The 23,143-nt window shown below is 43.3% G+C and overlaps 1 protein-coding gene and 1 long non-coding RNA gene across 2 annotated transcripts; both read left to right on the plus strand.

Moving 5' to 3' along the window:
- The first annotated feature begins 2,658 nt into the window (after window positions 1-2,658).
- Window positions 2,659-22,044, plus strand: LOC112269709. The gene is made up of 3 exons (XR_002961613.1): window positions 2,659-2,793; window positions 9,260-9,262; window positions 22,032-22,044. It is a non-coding gene; the product is annotated as an uncharacterized LOC112269709 (long non-coding RNA).
- On the plus strand, window positions 18,569-19,776 carry LOC100828545 (proline-rich protein 4). The gene has a single exon (XM_014896473.2). The coding sequence runs from the start codon at window positions 18,604-18,606 to the stop codon at window positions 19,570-19,572; it is 969 nt and encodes a 322-aa protein (XP_014751959.1). The 5' UTR covers window positions 18,569-18,603; the 3' UTR covers window positions 19,573-19,776.
- Window positions 22,045-23,143: the final 1,099 nt, after the last annotated feature.

A 23,143-nucleotide genomic window follows, 5' to 3' on the forward strand; every position in this document is an offset into this window, starting at 1 on the left:
TATTTGTACACATGCTACGTTAGAATTTGGTGGATCCAGTCACAATCAATAAATCTTCGCCGTTGAATATTTCTAACCCGTGCGCTTCCTGGAATGTGACATGTATTAATCCTCTGTTTCCTTCTTCTTCTTCTCTCCCATAGTTTGCATAGCCACCGTCCGACGAGACCTAAACCATATAGCTCGCTCCCCACACTTGGATCCCATGATTTCTATCGGATATCTATTATATAATAAAAGCAATATGAAAGGTATCAAGGGGAGCCTCCACGCTGATCCACATCATCTGAACTATTTTGATCGTTAGATCATATATCTGATGGTTAAGAAATGAGGCGAGTACATCTGATTGGCTATGAACAAAACATCAAGGTGGTTCCACATAGGGTGGTTTGAGGTCCATATAGATCTAATATGCTAACTAAGCTAAATCGCCTTCTGCTGTTTTCCTTTTGATCAAGGAGGAAGCTGCCCTCTGGGATCGCGCGGGAGCAAAGATCGGTGCCTTGACATCTGGAGATGATGATGTTCCTTGATTTTAGTTACTTTGTAACCTAATCTCTCTCTCCCTTTTCTTGTTCCTTTTTTTCTTTTCCGTATTTTGTGTAAACTCTGGGGTTGATTCTCTCAAACCCCCCCCCCCCCCCCTTTGGCAATAAATAGTCCGCTACGGCTGTTTCGTCAAAAAAAAATGCTAACTAAGCTAAATATCTATTTGTACACATACTGCATTAGAATTTGGTGGATCCAATCGCAATCAATAGATCTCCACCGTTGAATATTTCTAACCTGAGCGCTTCCTGGAACGTGATGTATTTCCTAACATACACGACCAACTCAAACATGCATTAATCCTCTGTTTCCTTCTTCTTCTCTCCGATAGTTTGCGTGGCCACCGTCCGACGAGACCTAAACCATATAGCTCGCTCCCCACACTTGAATCCCATGATTTCTATCGGATATGTACTCCTGTTCGATGTGCTGAGCGCCCGGCTGGTGATCGAAGACCTTGGATCGCTACCAGATCGAAGACCCATATTTTTTCCTGGTGAATCAATCCCATGTTAACTCATCCGTATGCACCCACGAGACCACGAAGAAGATCTTCAGCCAGCCATGTGAAAATAAACAAGCTGTATCCACGAAACCACGAAGAAGATCCACAAGACCACGAAGAAGATTTGCTACAATTGCAGCTTATTTTGGTAGATTGATCGCAAGTTCTCCATATCACATTATTTAGGTAAAAGAAATATTAGGGGTGCCGACGGGAGTCTCCATGCTGATCCACATTATCTGAATTATTTTGACCTATCTGATGGTTAAGATTTAATGAAGTGAAAATATCTGATGGATTAGGGACAAAACATCAAAATGGTTTGAGGCCCACATAGGGCCAATATGCTAACTAAGTTTAATATGTATTTGTATGGTGTCAAACACAATATACCGCATTAGATGATATATATACGCTAAGACATGACAATTTTTTCATTGTTTTTTTTTCAGCGATCGCGAGAATATTAATTAGTAAGCTCACTCAATTCGTCAAAATCTACATTTCGCAAACAAGATTTATTAACGGGCATTAAAATAATTTTACCAACACATGATACTAAATTTTTCTATGGCTACTAATCAACATTGTATACGAGCAACTGGCTAGATAGCAAATGAAAAAACATTTACTGATCAAACATCGCTACAAAGTCAAAAACTAAACGACTAACTCACGATCTGACTTTAAGACAAGTATCGATAGCATAATCATATAAGACATTAATCTCACATGACGATTTTCAACAAAAAATTATCTACTAATATAGCTTGGCTTACACACATTACGAATCAGTGCAATCAAGTGATTGGCCAATTCGGCTTGCGAACTTTATTTTTTTGACATATGTGATTTACATAGCATGGATGATCAGTCACCTTAGGTAAAGACCATCGTCTCGCACATGATTTTTTACTTTAATTCCAGATACTCAACTAATATCACCTCCAACAATCAATTAGTTCAATCCAAACATTGATCAACCAACGTGTTGTGGACTTAAAATTATAGACTATGATCTAAAAACACATCAAAATAAAATATTGTGTCATATTCAAAACATGATGCATTATCGTACTTCTAGGTGTAGTGTGATTAATTAACTTTACTTTTCTAGACGTAATTTTTTAGCTCTTATTATATAGCCACACATTGGCCGAACTTTATTTGAATTTATATGTGTAGTGTGGTTTACTAATCCTACGTTTCTCACAATGAACCATGCTCATGATTTGGGACACAAATTTTATTTGCATACTGGTCTAATATGACATACTATTGTGCACACACCTATTTATTCGGTGCTTTTGAAATAATACAACAATACATAAATCTTTGTGAGTCAAAATATTAGAGAGATGCATAAAAATATATTCCCACCATGCTAGTTGTGCTAACATACACATTTTGTTAATTCCCCCTGTAGCGTACACATTTCCTACGGGTTATATATCGTACTACTGCTAACCAAATTGAAACGAAGTGACCAACACTTTCGGACAATTAAAGAACGTGGTCTATCCCGTAGAGGTAGTCAAATTGGATCAGTGATCACACTTTGGTATTTCTCCTAGATAGACCATAATACAAATAATCAATCAGAGCACAGGGTTGTGGGAGAGCAATACAAGCGTTGTGCTGCTAGGCGAAGCGGTTGAGTGCCGCACCCTAGATGGCTAAAGTCCAGTAGCCGAAAGCATCACTAGCTTACGCTCTGACTCGAGTAGCATGGGGCTGTACAATGCCATTGTACACAATTCCTATCTTCTTTTCCATATCGTAATTTTCTTCTTCTGGGAAAATGGAGCACCTAACAACGCATCTTAACAGACCAAGAACTACGAGATCACCCCTTTCATTCTGGGGTGACGGAGGGATCGTACCATTCGAGCCTTTTTTTCATGCTTTTCCCGGCGGTCTGGAGACAGCAGCAATCAATAGCACTTTCCTAATCCTCCCTTCCTTTCAGGAAGAACATGAAATTCTTTTTCCTTAAATGGGAGCAGAGCAGAGTTTGAAAAAGGATCTTAGAGTGTCTAGGGTTGGGCCAGGAGGGTCTCTTCACGCCTTCCTTTTTCTGCCCATCGGAGTTATTTCCCAAGGACTTGCCACGGTAAGAGGGAAAAAATAATGCCTAAATTCTAAACGAAAGTAGAAGCTCAAGGCCTTATTAATTTCATTATCTCTTCCATTCCATGGACCCGAGAATGCCAATATTAGCACGAATTGTACGGAAATGTAACTCCATAATATTCAAAAATATTATGGATAGATACACATTAATAGGTAATAGAAAAAGTTAGTTTTTTTTATTTTCCATAGTTAATTTTGTTCAAATAGAAAAATATATAGTCAAGAAAGAAGATCTAGAATATATCTAGATGTGTGTGTCTATTTATCTATATTCTATTTTTAACGTAATCCTTCTTAAAAAAATATCTTAGTTCTTGTTTGTACATCCTTATTCTATTTTTTATTGAATTCCTACTTTGTAGCTATCGCACAACTTCTTATTTATGTAGGAGCCATAAATGTCTTGATCATATTCGCCGTAATGTTCGTAAATGGTTCAGAATGGTCTAAAGGTAAGAATTATTGGACTATTGGAGATGGGTTCACTTCACTCGTTTGTATAACTATTGTTTTTTCAGTAATGACTACTATCCCAGATATGTCATGGTATGGAATTCTTTGGACTACAAGATCCAACCAAATAGTAGAGCAGGGTCTCATAAATAATGTTCAACAAATTGGGATTCATAGCAACCGATTTTTATCTTCTTGGATGGAAAAACTACGACTTCGTACTTTTAGTTAGTAGAAACCTAATAGGTTAAAATTCCGTCCAATAAAACAGAAGAATTATAAATTTCTAAAATGATAGACAGAAATATCGTGAATAAAGCCATTGCGACCCCCATAAAAGGAGTAGTCCCTTTCAATTCTCGTACTCTAATTGGAAAGTTACGGAAGAAGACCCGTCATTTTGCAATGAAAACAACATATAAAACTCTGGACAATTTTGAAATCAGGCCAAGCGTCTTAATACATATGCAAAAAAATTCATTAGTGGCCCACCATTGATTAGAAGATTTAGCTTGTGTGAATCGCTATTCATGAATTAAAAAAAATCCTATGAAAACATTTTGTCAGGCTAGCTACGACCATTGAATTGAGAGCACCGGCGCGGTCACCAAACCGTGCGTGATCATCCATCAAATTCCCAACCAGCTGGCCGCGCGACAGAGACGACGTACGCACGCAGGCAGAAAAGCCAAAAACTCCCAAACCGCACCCACAACCAACCGCACAATCACGCAGATCACCTACCCAGAGCCCTCAACCATCCTTCTCTCCGGCCATCACGTCCTATAAGTACAAGAGCTCTTGCGTGCCAGTACCATCTCACTCACTCACACAGATCAGCACACGCATACTAAGGAGTGAAGCGAGCAAGCGCCACTGCGGCCAGCCACGCACTCGCGACGATCGGCATGGTTTCCTCCAAGAACGCTCGCTGCTCCGCGGCTTTTCTCTTCGCCGCCCTGCTTCTGCTCTCGCACTGCAGCGCGGCGCGGCGCTTGGAGGAAGATGCGGCCGCGCCTGCGGAGGAGGGGGATTACCCGGACGTGGCGCCGGAGTCGCCTCCGGAGGATGAGCTGGCGCCGCCGCCCGTGGCGCCCGAGTTCGAGTTGCCGCCATTCTTCCCGGAGGTCCACCTGCCGCCCATGCCCGAGATGCCGTCCATCCCCGGGTTCCACTTTGCCGCAGCCGAGCCGAAGGCTGCTGATGAGCCATGATCGACGACGATCGAGGGCTATGGCATCAAGTAATTAAGAGAGTCGGACGTGCCTGGTGTGTATGTGTTGTGGTGTTCCTGTGATTTGTATGCGTGGTGTGCGTGATAAATCCTGTGACATGCTGTTCCATTTACCTTACATCCTATACCGTGAAATCCGACTCTTGAAATCCTGTGGCATGCTGTTCCATTTACCTTACGTTCGTCTGTCAACCTTTTGCCATCTTATCCCTGGATCAAAAGTCAGGAATTGCTTAATTTCCGTAATAATGCTGTGAGTAGTAGAGCGGACCTGCCGGCCCTTTTGAGATTTCTGCATCTAAGTTCAGGTTGCCTACAAAAGCCGAATCAAATGATATATAGTTCTGTACAGCCTAAGTTTGGACTTCGGAATAGGTTTGAGGAAAAATAATTCAGACTGGAAAAAATTTCTTCTCAATTTTTGCATGTTTCACTTTTTTCAGTGCGATTTTTATTTTTGCTGAAACCTATTCGAATCTTGCGTTACTTCATGTAAAAAAGTTGGAATGAATACTAACAAAAAAAAGTTGGAATGAATACTCACAAAAAAAAGCTGGAATGAAAAGTTTCCTGAAGTGGGCACGTCGTACAGGGAAAATCAACACAATGGCTAGGGACGAAATCGTCTTCACATCAACAACTTGACGGTCAACTGACCGTGGTAGTTAATTTATACGCACTGCAAAATTAGAGTGATACGTTTTGAAGCCGGAAATTCCGAGTGGCATTAGACATCTACAAAAAAAAATGATCTGACATGCATCTAGACAGATTTTGGCTGATAAATATGGAATTCCCACCGAGTCTAAAACCTGTTTCTTTTGTTTTCGGTATGTTTGCACCGAAAGTACGAAGCCCGTATATAGTGGTCATATTTTTGCACCGAAAGGTTACAACCAACTTAATATACAGGCTTCGTACTCAGCTGTCTTCGGAAATTCCGATTACTTTTTTTTTTCGGAACATGCTCCCCGCCCATAGTAACCGGCCGGCCCATCCGCCTTCTCCCCCGTGCAGTCAATCTCACTGCAGCCCAAATTGTCAAGACGGGCCTATCTATCTCCTACAACTACAAGGGCCGACCAAAGCATACGCGCGAGCGTCAGTGTTTCGAGTTTTAACGTTGACACTGGTGACTTATCCGACTACGGCCTTGTGCTAAAAAAAAAAAAAATCCGACTACGGCCCTAAAAAGAAAAAGACCAACTTATCCAACAAGTACGACTGCTCTCTAAAAAAAAAACCAACAACTACGACTTGCTCAAAATCTACCCAAATAATAAAAAGAGAAACGCTTCCTTCGTCGTCGTCCGCCCGCAAGTTTTGCGATTTGCCCCTTCACGTATTTGTTAATTTAACCCGTGGTCCATATTAAGAACGGAACTGGGTTTGTTTTGCCAGGTATGGGCTAAACTGTAATTTTGGGTCTCCCGTATCTCTCCTGACTCATCCCCGGCCGATCCGCATCTCGCCCGCTGTGCCGCCGTGCCCTCGCCGCAGCAGCAGCAGCAGCCAGTGGCAGATTAACCCGGCTGCTGCCGGGCCCCGCCGTCGCTGTCTCCTGCGTGCTCGCCATCTACTCCTCGGCTGGGTTGCTCTCCTCGGAACCTAAATCCGAGACAAATTCTTCTCCAAGGCGAAATCTGTTCGAGCAATGGGGTTCCGACATGTACTCCTTTGCCCCGTTCTACAAAGCTCCGCCCGAGGTGCCGTCTCGCTTGCCGACTCGCCAGAACTTCGACAGCACGCCTCGCCAGATTCGCTCAAGACGTTTTCTCGCCCAAGGTACCGCCTCTACGGTCAACTCCGTCACCGCCGAGCGCTCCAGCATAGGAGGACAACAAGGTCTCAGCTTTCTCCTTCCTGGCTTCCCCTCCCTAGGGATTCTTATAATTTTGCTCTTTATTGATTGAATCTGTTGAGATGAGATTGTGTGACTTCCCCTCGCATGGCGGCCCCTCCGTCTCCCCTTCCCATGGCCCATGGCGCCCACTCTCTCTGATGCGTTTCCTCTCCCTCCTCTTGAACCCTAGGACAGCAGCAGGGTATCCAATCTCGATCCAATCTAATTCTTTCGCTCCTGTAGGTTAATTGGAGTTCAGAATAGAGAGTTGCAGCGATCAAATCAGGAAAAGTTAATTTAGTCGAAGTGTTGCTCTGCCATCCTAATTTTTTTAAACCTCTGAAATTCATGGTCTTGCACATGCAGTGTTGCTTATGCATTATATCACCGCATATGTTTTTTTACAGCTATGCATTATATTATGTTGATATAGAAGAAAATAGCTTGAGATGAGTATTCATGTTATGCATTATGTCCTCCAGAAGAATATAGCAGAAAGTATATAGTAGTGGACACCTTGGAACCCACCATGCAGAATTTCAGAATTCAGAAAGCTGAACATGTACTTTGAGTGATGAAAATGGCTAATGATTCAGCTTAACACATTCAGAAATACCGTTGAGTTGCTTTCAGAATTTGGTTCAGACATTCCACTCACAAATGCATCTTTCATTCCCAATTTCCCATACCATATACTGTTGCCTGAGCAATGGGCATCACAACCAAGCCACAATGCCCCCTCCTCCTCCAAGGTTCTCTTTGATTTTGTGAAAGTTATGTTCAAAAGGATGATTATGGTGCACGAATGTATGTTTAGTTCAATCCCTAAACTTGAAAATTTATGTTATCATCTTTCTGATTATTTTGTTTGATTGTTTTGTGTAGTCAGAGCATGCTAATTGTTTTCTGAATGTTTGGCTCTATCTCTGTTGGGATCTTAAACTTTGATTTTTGTGCTTGTGTTTACAGAACATGGACCACAACGTTGAAACAACCACCTTTGAGGATTTTGATAACCGGCCTTTGAAAAAAGCAAAATGTTGTGAAACAAGTGTTTTGGATGATTTACTGTCATCACCTTCCATCTCAGCATCATCTCTACTTTCTGAATGTTCTGAAACCAAGTCGACGTTATCGCCGGTTTCTGATTTAGTAAATGAAGAAAAACTTTCAGAAGATGATGACAAGCAAACCGTTTCAGCAAATGATGGTAAGCAACCAGACGTACCTCAACATACAAATGACGGGACATATGACTATCTTCCACAAGGTAAAATTTTCACTCATCTTCTGTACTTATGCCTTTCATTATATCTAAATCAGGATATAACGCAAATCTGTTGCTTCCATCTTTTTGTAGATTACGCATTGATCGAACTGGATCTGTGTGCTCATATAGTAATCGAAGACTCTTCTGAAAAAGAAATATTGGTGAAGATAGATCAAGTATGTGTAAAACAGTGTGATTTGAGATGCCTGCTAGATGGTGCCAAATGGCTAAATGATGATGTAAGTACCTTTATTACTAACAAGAAAAAAGTTTATGACTATTTTAATATTCATTAACAATTAATATTTTTCAAATCTTTTTAGGTAATCAACTCGTATATATATTGTATAAAGGAAGTACATGAGCAAAATAAGAACGACCATAAAGTATATTTTGAGAATACCTTTTTAGCCGGGCTGTTAAAACGGGATGGTAAGATTGGAATACATGAAGCAACCTTTATGACAAAGATTGTCGGAAACTATCTCAAGCATGACATGGTAACAACCATACCCATAATTATAAGTTCTATTATTTACTTATTATTATTACATCTCTAAGATAAGATTAACTCATTATATTGATTGCAGATTCATCTTCCAATAAACATCGAGCACTCGCATTGGAATTTAGCTTGTGTCAATGTTGAAAAGTCTGAGATACAAGTACTCGACTCATTATGTTGGGAGCACAACCGAATTGATCTCACTAATACGGTTAGTTGCTTATAACTCTTTTCTGTAAAAAAATGTTGTCAATTGATCTTCCGCTTACGTGTGTTATCTACTCCTAATAATTTTTCAGCTGCAAGGACTACAATATCATTTGGACATTCTTAAAACTCAAGAAAACATGAATAATCATAATTGGAAAGACCTCGATGTTACTAAACGGATGATTAAAGAACAACTACATAATCCAATTCAGAAAGACAGGTATATATAGCACAATGTTGTTTACAGATAACCATATATAAGAAATGTTGTAATTTATGTGGAGTACTCAATTTTGTTCGAAACATGCAGTTCATCTTGTGGTCTGTTTATGCTTAAATTCATGGAATATTGGACCGGACATACACTAACACATTCCATTACACAAGTAAAATAAATAAATCTTCTGTTTGATAAACATGACTATGTGGGTGCCATTTTAATTGTTATATGAGTAAAACGCTAATATTTGTGTATGCTTTGCAGGAAAATATTATTGATTTTAGATATAAGTTAGCTACCATACTATTATGTTGGAAAACAAACACGGCGCAAGCGAGTACAATGATTGAAGAAAGTGATTATAGTGAGGGAGATCCAAATGATGTTGTGCTGTTGGAAAGCCTAGATGACAAAAATCAGCCAAAACCAATAAACTCATTATCTATTGAAAAAAGATACCAATCACTGATATGTGTTGTTTCTTACATGAGTGTAGATGAGTTAGAAGGTGGACTTTATAACTACATCAAATCAATCAGTCCTGCTGAAATTTTAGAGTAAGCCATTTATTGCATGTAATTTTATTTTAGTAATTGAATATAATTGATAAATACATTATCTTATTTTCTTTGTGATGATAATGATTTGCAGGAAAGTTTGGGTACAAAGCTCTGACCCATATCCAATTAGCTTAACTCTCAAAAGGCTGCAAGGAATGCTAAATGAAGAGTTGCCCATGGAGTGTGACTGCTTCAGTTTGGTTATACGGAAGATCATGTTTGACGATATCCAAACAGTGAAAAAAAGAAAAGGATTGATATCGAAACATTATCTTGACATGCGATTTTGGGTAATTTCTTATATTAACTGTATTTTTTGTGTCTACATCTACATACTAAATATTTTTCTGATACCTTTCTAAACACTCATGTATGTTATAATATCCTAGATGATTACTGATTTTGGACGACATCCAACCTACCGGAAAAAGTTAGATGTGGAACAACTAGCATATTCCGTTCGTAGCTGGCCTGGTATCAAATATAACGTTTCATCCTGCAAAACGGTAAGGCCACTTGCATATACATGTCAACACAATTTTTTTAATCTACACCTAATATCAAGCTTAATTCAGATTCATATTCGAATACAAGCCAACAATGGATTTATTCTATTCGTACTATCCAAAGATACCAGAACTGTCTATATTTTGGATCCTACTCCTACTGACCCCGTCTATCAACGCAACCCATACGCAAAATATGTGCCCAAACTTTTGTGGATTTCTGAACACTTACCGAAAGCCATGTCAAAGGCATGCCCTCGGTCTACATGGAATGAAAATATTTTCCTATGGCATCAACAGATCATAAGTAATATTCCAATTCACAACAGGTAACATGTTTACTCAATATGTACGATACATATATATATTTTGCCATTTGTTACTAATTTTTATTTTATTTTATATAGGGAATTGTCTGGTTATCTTATTACACTCTTCATGTCCACATGGGATGACGAAAAATTGAATCTGCCATTTTTAAAGGTCAATATCATAAGCATTAAATCGTTATCCTTTTTACACATGACATGCTGATCTTATTCATATACAATGTATAGGATGGATACGAGCTAAGGAAACAAATTTTGGGAAAGCTACTGACATTCAAGAAAAATGAATGTGAAGTCAACATGCCCGCCGGTGTATTGGATATCATCAACTGTATCAGGAATATCCAAACCAATATGAATGTGAAAATCTGAGGATGAAAACACAACGAAGACCAATAAAGAAGCTGCATCACCAACTGCCTCCACACTTTTAAAGGATGTCACAGACTCAAATTTTTAGTTTGTGTTGTTTTCAGTTATTGTGGGTTGAGGATGTCACATACTCAAATGCGGAGTTTGTATTGCTTTTCAGGAACTAATGTGCTCAACTAATTATATTGTTTTGGTTTTTGTCCAAAACCTGGTACTTGACTTGGAGTGACTGATTGCCGGTTCTTTATTAGTTACTAGTAAGAATGTATTTCCAATTTGACATGCCTGTTGATTTCATGATCAAGACACTTTTTCTTAAACTGCATCTGCCTTTTTGTACTTATTACTCTGTTCTCTGTTATGCCGGGGATGTAGCCTAATCATTGAAGTGCCTGTTTTATCATTTCGTAGTTATTATCTTTAATAACAACAACTTGATCTAAAGTTCAGACACTGGGTTCATGAGGATGTTTATTATCTGGGAGACAGATCATGGTGTTTGGATTTCCACGGGGACGTGAACTCCATAGTATCTGTTTCTATAACAGCTTGAGACATCCTCCAGTTTTTTTATCAATCCCAGTCCAATTTCTACAAGCATATGCTTCATCTGTCAATGCATCAGAAATAAAATCATGCCAAGTGCTACTTGCTGTGGTTTATTTTCCTTCTGGAGTAGCCTGACCCATCCTGAACTTGGTCCGGCCCAGTCTCCAATCGATAGCCATGTCTCAGACCAAAAATGAGCAGACAATCTGCATATAAGATGAATGATTGGGAGGTTGGAAAGCCTGCAGTGTTAAATCCTTATGCAGTCATGCTGCCGACTGATAGTGTGCCAAAGGATACCTGACGGCCACGGTTCGACATGAAACCAGTAGCTAAAGTTCCTTCATGTTGGCATCGATAAAAGGGTACCTGAAATCCACCATGACAGGTTTCAGAGATATGACGAGCATCAGAAAGTAGAGATTTGAGGCTGACCGATACATTAGAGCAATGCAAGTCGTGACAATTTTTATTACTTCTGCTCCCTTCTGAAAGTGTTTCTGTCTGGTACGGTATGAAGTCTCATCGGCACAGATCATGGTAGCTTCTCATACTCCTGCTTCCCGTCAACTGCATTGTCGAGCTGCTGAACATGGTAGCACAACAATTGACAGGACCTTATTATCAACTGAAAATAGCATGCAGCCAAACATATCTAGATTCACAAATACAAAATAGGAGACCGAATCCTACTTGAGTCTAATCCTACTCAGATAAGGATCAGTCCAAATCCTACGTGACTCCTAATCCTACTCAGGCAAGGATCAGTCCGAATCCTAATATACTTTGACAATCCCTCCGGCGACCTAGCCTTTATATACAGGCGTGGTAGCTAGAGATATGCTGTAGTCCAACACTTTGAACTCCAAGCCACAACCATCGTGTCGCCTGGCCAACCCTGATAAGAAAATACAACAAGTCATCAGGTATATTATTCATCTCCTTACACATGACATCCCTTCAACTTCCTTACGGGTATGTAGTTCTCAAATATGCTGTTGGCCAGCCGGCTTGAAATAGGAAAAAAAACCCTGATCTATTCATATTATCCAGATTTCATACTTACAACATATAAAAATTATCATGCAGTTAAGCAATTTGAGTCGAACTCTGAAGTTATGGATGTCAAGGAACAAAAAAGGAAAAGAGAGAGAGAGCGGGATGCAAAAAGAACAGATGAAGAAAAGCAAGAAAAACTGAAAAAACGGCGTGAATCCTATAAGCAAAGGACCGATGAACAAAAGCAAGAACAATTGAAAAAACGGCGTGAAGCCTATAAGCAAAAGACCGATGAAGAAAAGCAAGAACAACTGGAAAAACGGCGTGAAGCCTATAAGCAAAAAAAAAGAAAAGGTGACGGAACAAAAGACAAAACGACAGGCACAACATAGGCAGAGATATGCAAATATGCAGCCAGAACAAAAGAAAGCTAGAATAAATCAAATTGGAGCTAACCGTGAACTGAAGCGCAGCACACCAAGCAGAGATTCAATTGCGATGGAGAACCCTGCATATATCACGGCAGAACAGGAAGTTAATATATCTCCCTTAAAAGTAAGACGCAGAAAAACTATGACACCGGGAGAAAGACAAACATTGGTACACCGTCGTAACGAAGAATTCTCGACAAGACAGACGAAAACTGTTCAGGTATCAGTACAAGAAGACACATCCAAGATGAAAACTCACAACGATGAGATAGAAGCAACCAACAAAAACGTGGATGAACAACCGCAACCATTTTTCAATGAGAATGAACGCCGTGAGGCCATCGATTCCATAATATCCATGATGAAAAAAGACATTGGTGACACAGAACCTCTAAAGAAGCCAGAAATCAGGATTAAAGGTAATACTCTAAATTTTATAGAATATATACTCATGCATTCCAAAAAAAATATAAATTATGGACAACTTACCATCTTTCGTGGACAGACATACCCTCTTCAGTAAGTCCAACCAACAAAGACGGTGATGCAGCAGCACAATCATTCTACAATGATGATGACCAAGGTAAGGTTATCAATTCATATATATATTCTTATGGAAAACAAAAAATAATATGTACAATCAAATTTACTTTGCAGGTAATGATGAAGTCATATTTGAACAAGACACAATCGAGGATGAATACATGTTCTCTGGTCAAGGTATGCTTAAAAAAATTATATTTGCATCATGATTGCCGATTACACATCTGCTAAACTTTTGATTATGCAAATCATACCAGACTGTGAGGAAGAAGTGGAAGTCGAAATCAGAGAAGACGAGGATTGTCACAACACTGATCCATATGATTACGTCTATAGCAACATACCAAAAACCACACACATGCTCAAGACTAAAGAAAATTGCAAATTCCGTGGTGCGAAAAAATTCCAGTATGAATCTCTAGGGTTATGCTGCAGAAAAGGACAGATAAAACTAGCCAATCCAGAAACAGTACCTGAACTCAAGAGACTTTGGACAAGCAAAGACTCTGATGCAAGATATTTCCGGGACAACATAAGATTTTTCAACGGACACTTCTCATTTACTACTCTATACTGCCACCTTGACAGGGACACAACTGACGTGCGAACGGCTGGTATTTACACCTTTCGAGCTCATGGTCAGATCTATCACAATATACACTCATTTGCTAATAGTCGCTCAGATCCAAAGCATCTGGAACTATACTTCTATGATGATGATCCAAGCTTAGAACATCGGTACCACCGTTGCCGCAAGGAAACTTACGAGCAAGACAAACATGTAGTTGGCATAATAACTGAGATTCTATGTGAGAATCCATATTCTAAACAATTTAGAAGTTTGGGACAAGCTGAAGACCTTGACGACTACAGGCTCATCTTGAACCTTGACCAAAGATTGGACCAGAGAACATACAACGCACCGATCACTTCAGAGGTAGCTGCAGTGTGGATCGAAGGAAATCAAAGAAGAAATACTTTTGACAAGAACATAATAATACATGGAAACAACAACGAAATACAGATCATTAAATCATATTATGGATGCTATGATCCGTTGTCGTATCCTCTGTTCTTTCCAAGAGGTGAACTAGGTTGGCATTCAAAGATACCAAAGGCAAATGCAGAAGAGGAAGATATGAAAAAGGCTGGTGCAGAAGAAAACGATGATGATGACGACCCAGGTCAGTACTGTCTTCAATATTCATTCAATATTCATCCCTGATTTTATTATTGCGCAGCTAACTTTTTTATGTCACAATGCTTGGAACAGATGCAACCAGTAGGCTGTGGGTAACCATGAAAGAATACTATTGCTATAAATTACATATGCGACCAAACATCTTCAACCCAATATTGTACGGCGGACGACTACTACAACAGTTTGTTGTAGATACATATATCAAGATTGAGAACTCTAGACTGGACTACATGTTTCATCATCAGAAAGAAATAAGGGCGGATCTATACCAAGGCCTTCTCGATAGCATTAAAGCCAGAGAACAAGACGAAAATGCAATCGGAAAAAGAACAGTTCTAGCCTCATCATTTATTGGAGGGCCATGAGATAAACTTCGTCGATATCTAGATGCAATGGCTTTAGTTAGAAAATATGGAAAGCCAGATATATTCCTCACAATGACCTGCAACCCAAACTGGGAAGAGATCAAACGTGAGCTAGAGTGTGGACAGACACCACAAGATCGCCCAGATATCGTCGTCCGTGTATTTAGGGCGAAGCTAGAAGAAATGAAGAAGCAACTATCTGAGAAGAGCATTCTTGGAAAGGTTAAGGCATATACCTATGTTGTAGGGTTCCAGAAGAGGGGACTACCACATGCTCACTTCCTTCTTATCATGACTGAAAAATACAAGTACACATGTCCAGAACAATATGACAAGATAATCTCGGCTGAACTCCCTAACAAGAACAAGTACCCAGAGCTATACAAAATGGTAATCAAACATATGATGCATGGTCCTTGCGGTGCACTGAATAGAAATTGTCCGTGCACAAAGAATCGCACGTCGTGCAAGAACAATTATCCAAGGACATTTAACGAAAATACAATTCAAGGCAAGGACTCATACCCACTATATAGGAGACGCAATGATGGTCGGACCGAAACAATCCGAAAATGCACGCTAGATAACAGGTGGGTCGTTCCTTACAACCCGTATCTGTTGAGGATGTTCAACTGCCACATAAATGTCGAGATATGCTCAAGCATTAAAGCCGTTAAGTACCTGTTTAAGTACATCTACAAGGGACATGACCGAGCATCTGTATCCGTCACTGAAAAAGTAAATGAAGCTGAAATCGACGAGATAAGACAGTACAGAGATGCATGGTGGGTGACACCTCCGGAAGCACTATGGAGAATATATGGGTTCGAACTAAGCAAAATACATCCATCCGTCCTGCAACTACAGCTACATCTCCCAAATATGCATATGGTTTCATATAATGCCGAACAAAATATCAAGAACGTTATCAGCCGTGGTGGAGCAGATAGGTCAATGTTGACAGCATACTTTGACGCAAACAGATTAAATGAGAAAGCACGGGACATACTATACAGGGACTTCCCCGAACATTATACTTGTCAAAGAGGAGATAAATTGTGGCAAGAAAGGAAACGAAAAGGTATGGCCCAGGTTGGCAGGATCATCTCAGCACATCCGGCTGAAGGAGAACGATACTATCTCCGAGTTCTCTTAAACCACGTGCCAGGGGCCACAAGCTACGAAGACCTGAGAACAGTTGATGGCCAAGTAATGCCAAACTTCCGTGAAGCTGCAGAAAAAAGGGGGCTCATTGAGGCAGACAACACACTAGATGACTGCATGACAGAAGCGGAGTTGTTCTGGATGCCTTCATCGCTCCGCAGGCTATTCGCAACAATCCTGGTGTTTTGTGAGCCTAGCGACATTCGTGGCCTCTGGAACAATCACCTAGAGGGAATGTCTGAGGACTACAGTAGAAACTACAAATGCAAGCACACTGTCGAACAGATGGTACTCAAAGATATCAGGGGCATGTTGCAATCTATGTGAAAAGACATCCAGTCATTTCCTCTGCCAGAGATAGACGAACAACATGACATGACAGACAACGACATGCCTAGAGAGATGACCGAGGAGTACTCAATCGAGACACACCCTGAGGACGAAACGTTACATAACAAACTAAACAAAGAGCAGAAGGCGGCCTACGACAAAATCCTAGCCACTATCGATAGCCAAAGAGGAGGAGTATTCTTCATCGATGGACCAGGAGGCACAGGAAAAACATTTCTTTACAGAGCCCTATTGGCCACGGTACGCAGACAAGGCAAGATTGCTCTTGCGATGGCCACTTCCGGTGTTGCTGCTTCCATAATGCCTGGAGGGAGGACCGCACACTCAAGGTTCAAGATTCCACTAAGAATAGATGATGGGGCAATTTGTGGATTCACAAAACAAAGAGGTACAACCAAGCTACTAAAAACTGCATCTCTAATAATCTGGGATGAAGCACCGATGACAAAGAAGCAGGCAGTTGAGGCGCTCGACAGAAGCATGCAAGACATAATGGATAGACCGGATCTTCCATTCGGTGGAAAAACAATTGTATTTGGAGGAGATTTTAGACAAGTACTCCCCGTTGTACGAAAGGGTACAAGAGCCCAAATAGTAGATGCGTCACTAAGCAGGTCAGAGCTCTGGAACTGCATGACAAAAATTAAGCTTGTGCAAAACATGAGGGCTCAAAACGACCCAGGGTTTGCAGAATACCTACTGCGTATTGGAAACGGAACCGAGATGACAAACGAAAACGGAGAAATACTTCTGCCTACAAGTATATGTGTGCCAAATAAGACGGATGATAATGGCCTGGATAGTCTCATCAACTATATCTACAAAGAAAACGATGCCTCCATAGAAGATCCAAAATACATCACGTCAAGAGCAATTTTATTCACAAAGAACGAGTGCGTAGACAGAATCAACCTAAAAATGATTGATCGCTTCCAAGGGGAGGAGATGGTGTACCACAGCTTCGATTGTGTAGAAGAAGACCCGCATAACTACTATCCACCAGAATTCCTAAACATCCTTACACCAAACGGACTGCCTCCACATATGCTGAAACTCAAGATTAATTGTCCAATCATACTACTCAGGAATATCGACCCCGCAAATGGCCTATGCAATGGCACAAGGTTGGTCGTACGGGGATTTCAAAAAAATGCTATTGATGCGGAGATTGTGCTAGGACAACATTCTGGAACACGAGTTTTCTTGCCTCGAATACCATTATGCCCCTCTGACGATGAGATGTTCCCATTCCGTTTCAAGAGGAAACAGTTTACTATCAGGCTCAGCTTCGCAATGACAATAAACAAATCACAAGGTCAGACAATACCAAATGTAGGCATCTACCTGCCAGAACCAGTTTTCTCACATGGCCAACTATATGTAGCACTCTCTAGGGCAACAGCGACAAAGAACATAAAGGTACTAACAGGTACATGTCAAGAGAATAAGAAGAATAAAAAGAAGAACAATACAAAGAACAAAAATGTGGAAATGAGTACAAGCGAGACATACACAAAGAATACTGTGTACAAAGAAGTCCTCACAAAATAGTTTATGCTGAAGTAAATGACACTTTGATTAATACTTATTGTTCAACACATTTCAAATGTCAATTTTTGTCTTTTCTATAACCTGAGTAAAAATAAAAAAATCCAACAACTACGTATGTTCACGACCAATCGTGCAGCCAATAGCAATGCATCAGCCAACCCGATTCGCCGATCCCGTCTCGCTCGATCAATCTCCCAAGCAATCACGATGCAGGTACTGACTACTGAGGTACGTTCATGTACCCCGTGAGCCGTGGCGTAAGTGCACCGACCTAGCGTGCCAATAAAACGCGACAAGTCTAAGCAATCCAAATCACGTTCTAATTTTGCAACTTCTAAAATGAATTAAAAACTAATCACGTGATTATGCAGATATTTGTTTCGCAATAAATATCATTTCTCGGGAGACCACCTTTTGCCTACTTTTTTGCCTTCTGCTGTTCTGCAACGTACGATCTGATCGATTTACTTTGAGTGTAGATCTCTTGACAGTAACATTTCCTCCGTACGTTTTAACTTGTGCACGAACCGATCGGTTTCGCTTGATCAAGTTTCCAACCCTTCCGTCACGCGGGCAGGTACGTACGAAACGTACACCGAAATAAAGACACGCAGGATAAAAGCCAGCCACGCACTCAACGAACTACTCAAGCGTAACCGCGACGCCCCGCGCAGTCTATAAATACCGTATCCTATTCTTCGCTTCACTTCACCCAGCAAGCACACAGAGAAGAGAGAAAACGTACTGTGAGCCAGCCATGGCTTCCAAGAAGATTGCCACCATGACTTCCCTTGCGACCTTCCTCGTAGCGCTGCTGCTGCTCTCATGCGGCGGCAAGGGCGTTGACGCGGCGCGGCGCCTGGAGGAGGCGCCGCTTGATGTCCCGAAGCCCGATCTGCCGGCGCCGCTTCCCGAGCCTGGCGTGCTTCCCAAGCCCGATCTGCCGGCGCCGTTGCCTGAACCTGACGTGCCGCCCAAGCCGGAGCTGCCGCCGCCGTTGCCCACGCCTGACGTGCCGCCGAAGCCGGAGCTGCCTCCGCCGTTGCCCACGCCTGACGTGCCGCCGAAGCCGGAGCTGCCTCCGCCGTTGCCCACGCCTGACGTGCCCCCCAAGCCGGAGCTGCCTCCGCCGTTGCCCACGCCTGACGTGCCGCCGAAGCCGGAGCTGCCTCCGCCGTTGCCCACGCCTGACGTGCCCCCCAAGCCGGAGCTGCCTCCGCCGTTGCCCACGCCTGACGTGCCTCCCAAGCCGGAGCTGCCTCCGCCGTTGCCCACGCCTGACGTGCAGCCCAAGCCGGAGCTGCCTCCGCCGTTGCCCACGCCTGACGTGCCGCCCAAGCCGGAGCTTCCGCCGCCGTTGCCCACGCCTGATGTGCCGCCCAAGCCGGAGTTGCCGCCGCCATTGCCCACGCCCGACGTGCTGCCGCCACCATTGCCCACGCCTGATGTGCTGCCGAAGCCAGAGCTGCTGCCTCCGTTGCCCGCACCAGAGGTGCTGCCTAAGCCAGAGCTGCCACCGAAGACAGAGGAGCCGCCGAAACCGGAGCAGCCACCGCTCCCCACCGGTGATCTTCCACCAAAGCCGGAGCCCGAGCTGCCACCGAAGCCAGAGCTGCCGCCGCTCCCGACGACCGGTGAGCTTCCACCGAAGCCTGAACTACCCAAGGTGGAGCTGCCGGCCGTTCCTGATGCGCGCGTCCCGGAGCCCGTGGAGCCAAAACCGTGATACGTTTGGGTGTTGATACGTGTGTGCATGCATTGTCCATGACGAGTCGACGAGCGCTGCATTTCGTTGACATCGATCCATGATCTGTTTTTATCGTCTGTACCTGTTCAAATTGTTGTATACCTTAGCTCACACATATTGTTTCGAGATTGAATGTTTATAATCATATATGTCTAATAATGGATTTTAGATCTTTCATCTGTATACTTATGCCCATTAATTTGTTGCCACTCTTCGCCAAGCCTTTGCTCGGCCGTCAGGTGTAATTAATTTCCATTGAGCACCGGCAGTCATATATTGATAATTTGTAGAAATGCACTAACCTTTTTATTATGAAAGTTCAACAAAAATGATACTGGTGTGAATCTCTAATCAAATCTGATCCCTCTGCTCAACGCTAGCGTCGGATGTGGCTTTGTTACCGTCATGAAAATCTTACGCTAACAAAATTAAGCAAATTCACCAGCAATCGGCATTTCAATCACAAAATTACTAAGTTTTATACTTCCTCTGTCCAACAAAAGATGTCTCAAGTTTGTCAAGATTTGAATGTATCTAGACATGACTTAGTGTATTGATGCATTCTAATTTGGTCAAATTGAGACATTCTTTGTTGGATGGAGGGAGTACTAAAGTCTTTGGGCCCGCGATGTCAGCGCCCAATTAATCGCCTCACCGGTTTCTCACCGGCCCCTTCTCGGCTTCCGAGTCGATTTTAACGGCCGTAGTCCGCCGGTTGCCACGCGGCCGTGCCCCCGCCATTATCACCGCGTACACCCGTCCGCCGGTTCGCATTCCGGCGCTATAAAAAGCGGTCGACCACCGGTGGTGGTCGGCATTCCTCTCGCTGCCTCCTCCCTCTCGCCCTCTCCTCTCCTCTATCACCTTCTCCTCTCCATTGCCTTCCAACGCCATGGCTTCAGGCAACGAAAGCTGGCGCCGAGCGACGCTAACGCTCGAGGAGGCCGAGGCCCTCCACGAGCACGAGTACCCAGCGCCGCCCGACTGCCGGCGCACTGGACCCTGAGCATCGGCAGTATCCCGACGCCGCCGGTGCCCACTGGTCGTGCTCGGACAGCCGCCATCAACGCCCACTGGTGGGATGGGCTAACGTCGGACAGGCGCCGAAACCCGACGCAAACGGGGCAGTGTTGTTCGCCGACCGCCACGATGTCGACATCGCCAGGTATGAGGGCCAGGGCGAGCGCCCTCCGCCGGACCGGTTCAACATTGACGGCCGGCACCGGTTCTGGCACGGGCGCACCGTGGTGGTGGTGCTCGCCCACATCGCCGCCGGCGACAACCCCAGGCTTGAGACTCCACCGTCGGCACCGGCGGCCGGCACCGGTACTGGGCCGGTCCAACTGGCTCCGGCTCGTCCTCCCGTAGCACCTCCTCGCTTGCGCTACGCATCAAGGACGAGCCGGGTTCGTCCTCCCGCCGACAGGTGCCGGAGCCTCTTCGCGGCCATCTCCGTCTTGTCCGGCCAAAGCCGGAGCCGGCTTATGAGTGCTTGGCGCTCGAATGGCGCTCGGACGGCGACCCCGAGGAGTTCCCGGGGTTGTTGGCGTGGAGCGAGCCAGCCAACGCGAGGCCGAGGAGGCAAAACGCCGAGGCCGAGGCCTGGAGCGCGAAAGAGGCAGCGAGGGAGGCGGCCGAGAAGAATGCGGGGAAGAGCCGAAGACAGAGGTGAAGGTGGAGCCGATCACCCTCGATTCCGACGACGCCTACCACGCCGACTTCAGTGACTAGCGCGACCGTTTTTTTAAATTTTAGAATCATGTAATAAATTTTTTATGTTTAATTAAATTTTGTCGAGTTTAGTTAAATTTCACCTACTTTATTTAAATTTCGCCGAATTCAGTTAAATTTTGCCTATTTTTAATTTTTGGGGGAGTTAGTATTGAGGGCACGGCTGGATCACGGTGAAACCTAAAAAAATATTTCCGCCCGTGCTTCCAAACGGCCTAAAAAACGGCTGCGCCGGACGCCAAACGGGGGACGCGGCCGGGCACCCTCTTAATGGGTTAGATGTTTGTCCACTTATCTGACAGCTCGTTCCGCAGGCATATACGCGTCCGTACGGGTGATTTGATCCGACCCGGTTGCCAGGCACGTGCTCATCACATGCAAGCTTCCTTCAGCACGAGTCCGCAAATATGGAACCACCGCCGGCGACGCTGTCTGGGGACTGGGGCCGAGTTGCTGCCGTGAGACGTGTGATGTGCATGCGATTGGCGCTTCCTACAGTGGGCCGCACATGCAGGACTGCGACCGTGACGACGGACGACGTGTGTTCGTGACCGTATAAATCCGCATCCCGAAAGGACAAAACTGTGCCACGACCCGCATCACGTACGAGAGGCCGTCGTGTTCCTTCGAGCCGATTGGGCTCGCCGTGCTGGACGCCTGGACGCCTGGGCTCGTCGTGTTCCTTCCATCCCGACGAGGGAGCAGAGGATCGGAAGACCGGCAGCCCGAACAAGACGAGCCTGCACGGCCGAAGTGCCGCGGCACGCACCGGCGGCGCCCGCTAGCAAGGCCGGCAGTAATGGGCTGTATTTCTCTAGAGCAGATTGCCTTCATTCTGGACCATCCGATATGGATATATGATCCTGCAGAGTGCTGAGCGCAGAATCTGGTTCAACCCACTAAACCGCATACCGCTTTACAGTTTACTCCTCCCGTCCAAATTTGTTAAAAATAGATGCATATCTTTTTAAGAGATGTCTACATACACATAAGATCTCGACAATAATTATGGAATGGAAGGAGCTGCAGAGCACGTGTTCAGGTTTGGAGGCATAAGCGGAGCTGCAGAGCTGAAGAGTAGAAAGTTGCAACATTTCTTTTTGACGGATTAGCAGGAGCACTACTTTTCAGTTACGTAGAAGAGAGTACATTATAAAAAGAGAAGATCAGACCAAAAAGAAAACGACAAACAGATATCCTAAAGAATTCGTTGGTTCCTCTGCTGCAACATTTCATTTTACCGCTGCTTTTGATGCTTTGGGATAGCCGAAGCTGCTTTTGAAGCTTTGGGATAGCGGAAGCTGCTATGGGCATGCATATGGAGCAGTTTCGATCTTATCACCATCCACATGCATATCAGCTTTGTCTCACTTGCTTTTCACAAGACATTCCTGCAGAAGAATAAACAGATATTACTACCGACACTGTGAAATTATGAAAGAAACTAATCTGGTAGTGACTGTACTTACCAATATCTCATTTGCTGATGCTCGATTGATTGGCCTGAGCATCACCATTTTCCTCAACAAATCAACATCACCAATCCAGTCCTTTGCAAAGCTGTATGGGTACCATGATCTGGCTTTATCAGAATATTTCTAGTTTTTACTATAGTACACTTTTTTTCTTCATCTTGCGAACTGAAGCAACCCTTTTTCTTTCTGGTGCAATCTTCCTGACAGTTTCTTTGGATGCGAACAGTTCATAGTAAATGAGCCCTAATGTGAAGATGTCCACCTAAAATAAGGAATTAAGAAACTGAATAAATAGAGTAAAACTTTTAACTAGAACAGTACAGCTGCAAGACATATTTAGGAAC

Source organism: Brachypodium distachyon, chromosome 1 (genome assembly GCF_000005505.3).
Source record: "Brachypodium distachyon strain Bd21 chromosome 1, Brachypodium_distachyon_v3.0, whole genome shotgun sequence".
Lineage (NCBI taxonomy): Eukaryota > Viridiplantae > Streptophyta > Magnoliopsida > Poales > Poaceae > Brachypodium > Brachypodium distachyon.

Coding starts and splice junctions, on each gene's coding strand:
- LOC100828545 (XM_014896473.2), top strand. CDS start 18,604: ATGGCTTCCAAGAAGATTGCCACCATGACTTCCCTTGCGACCTTCCTC.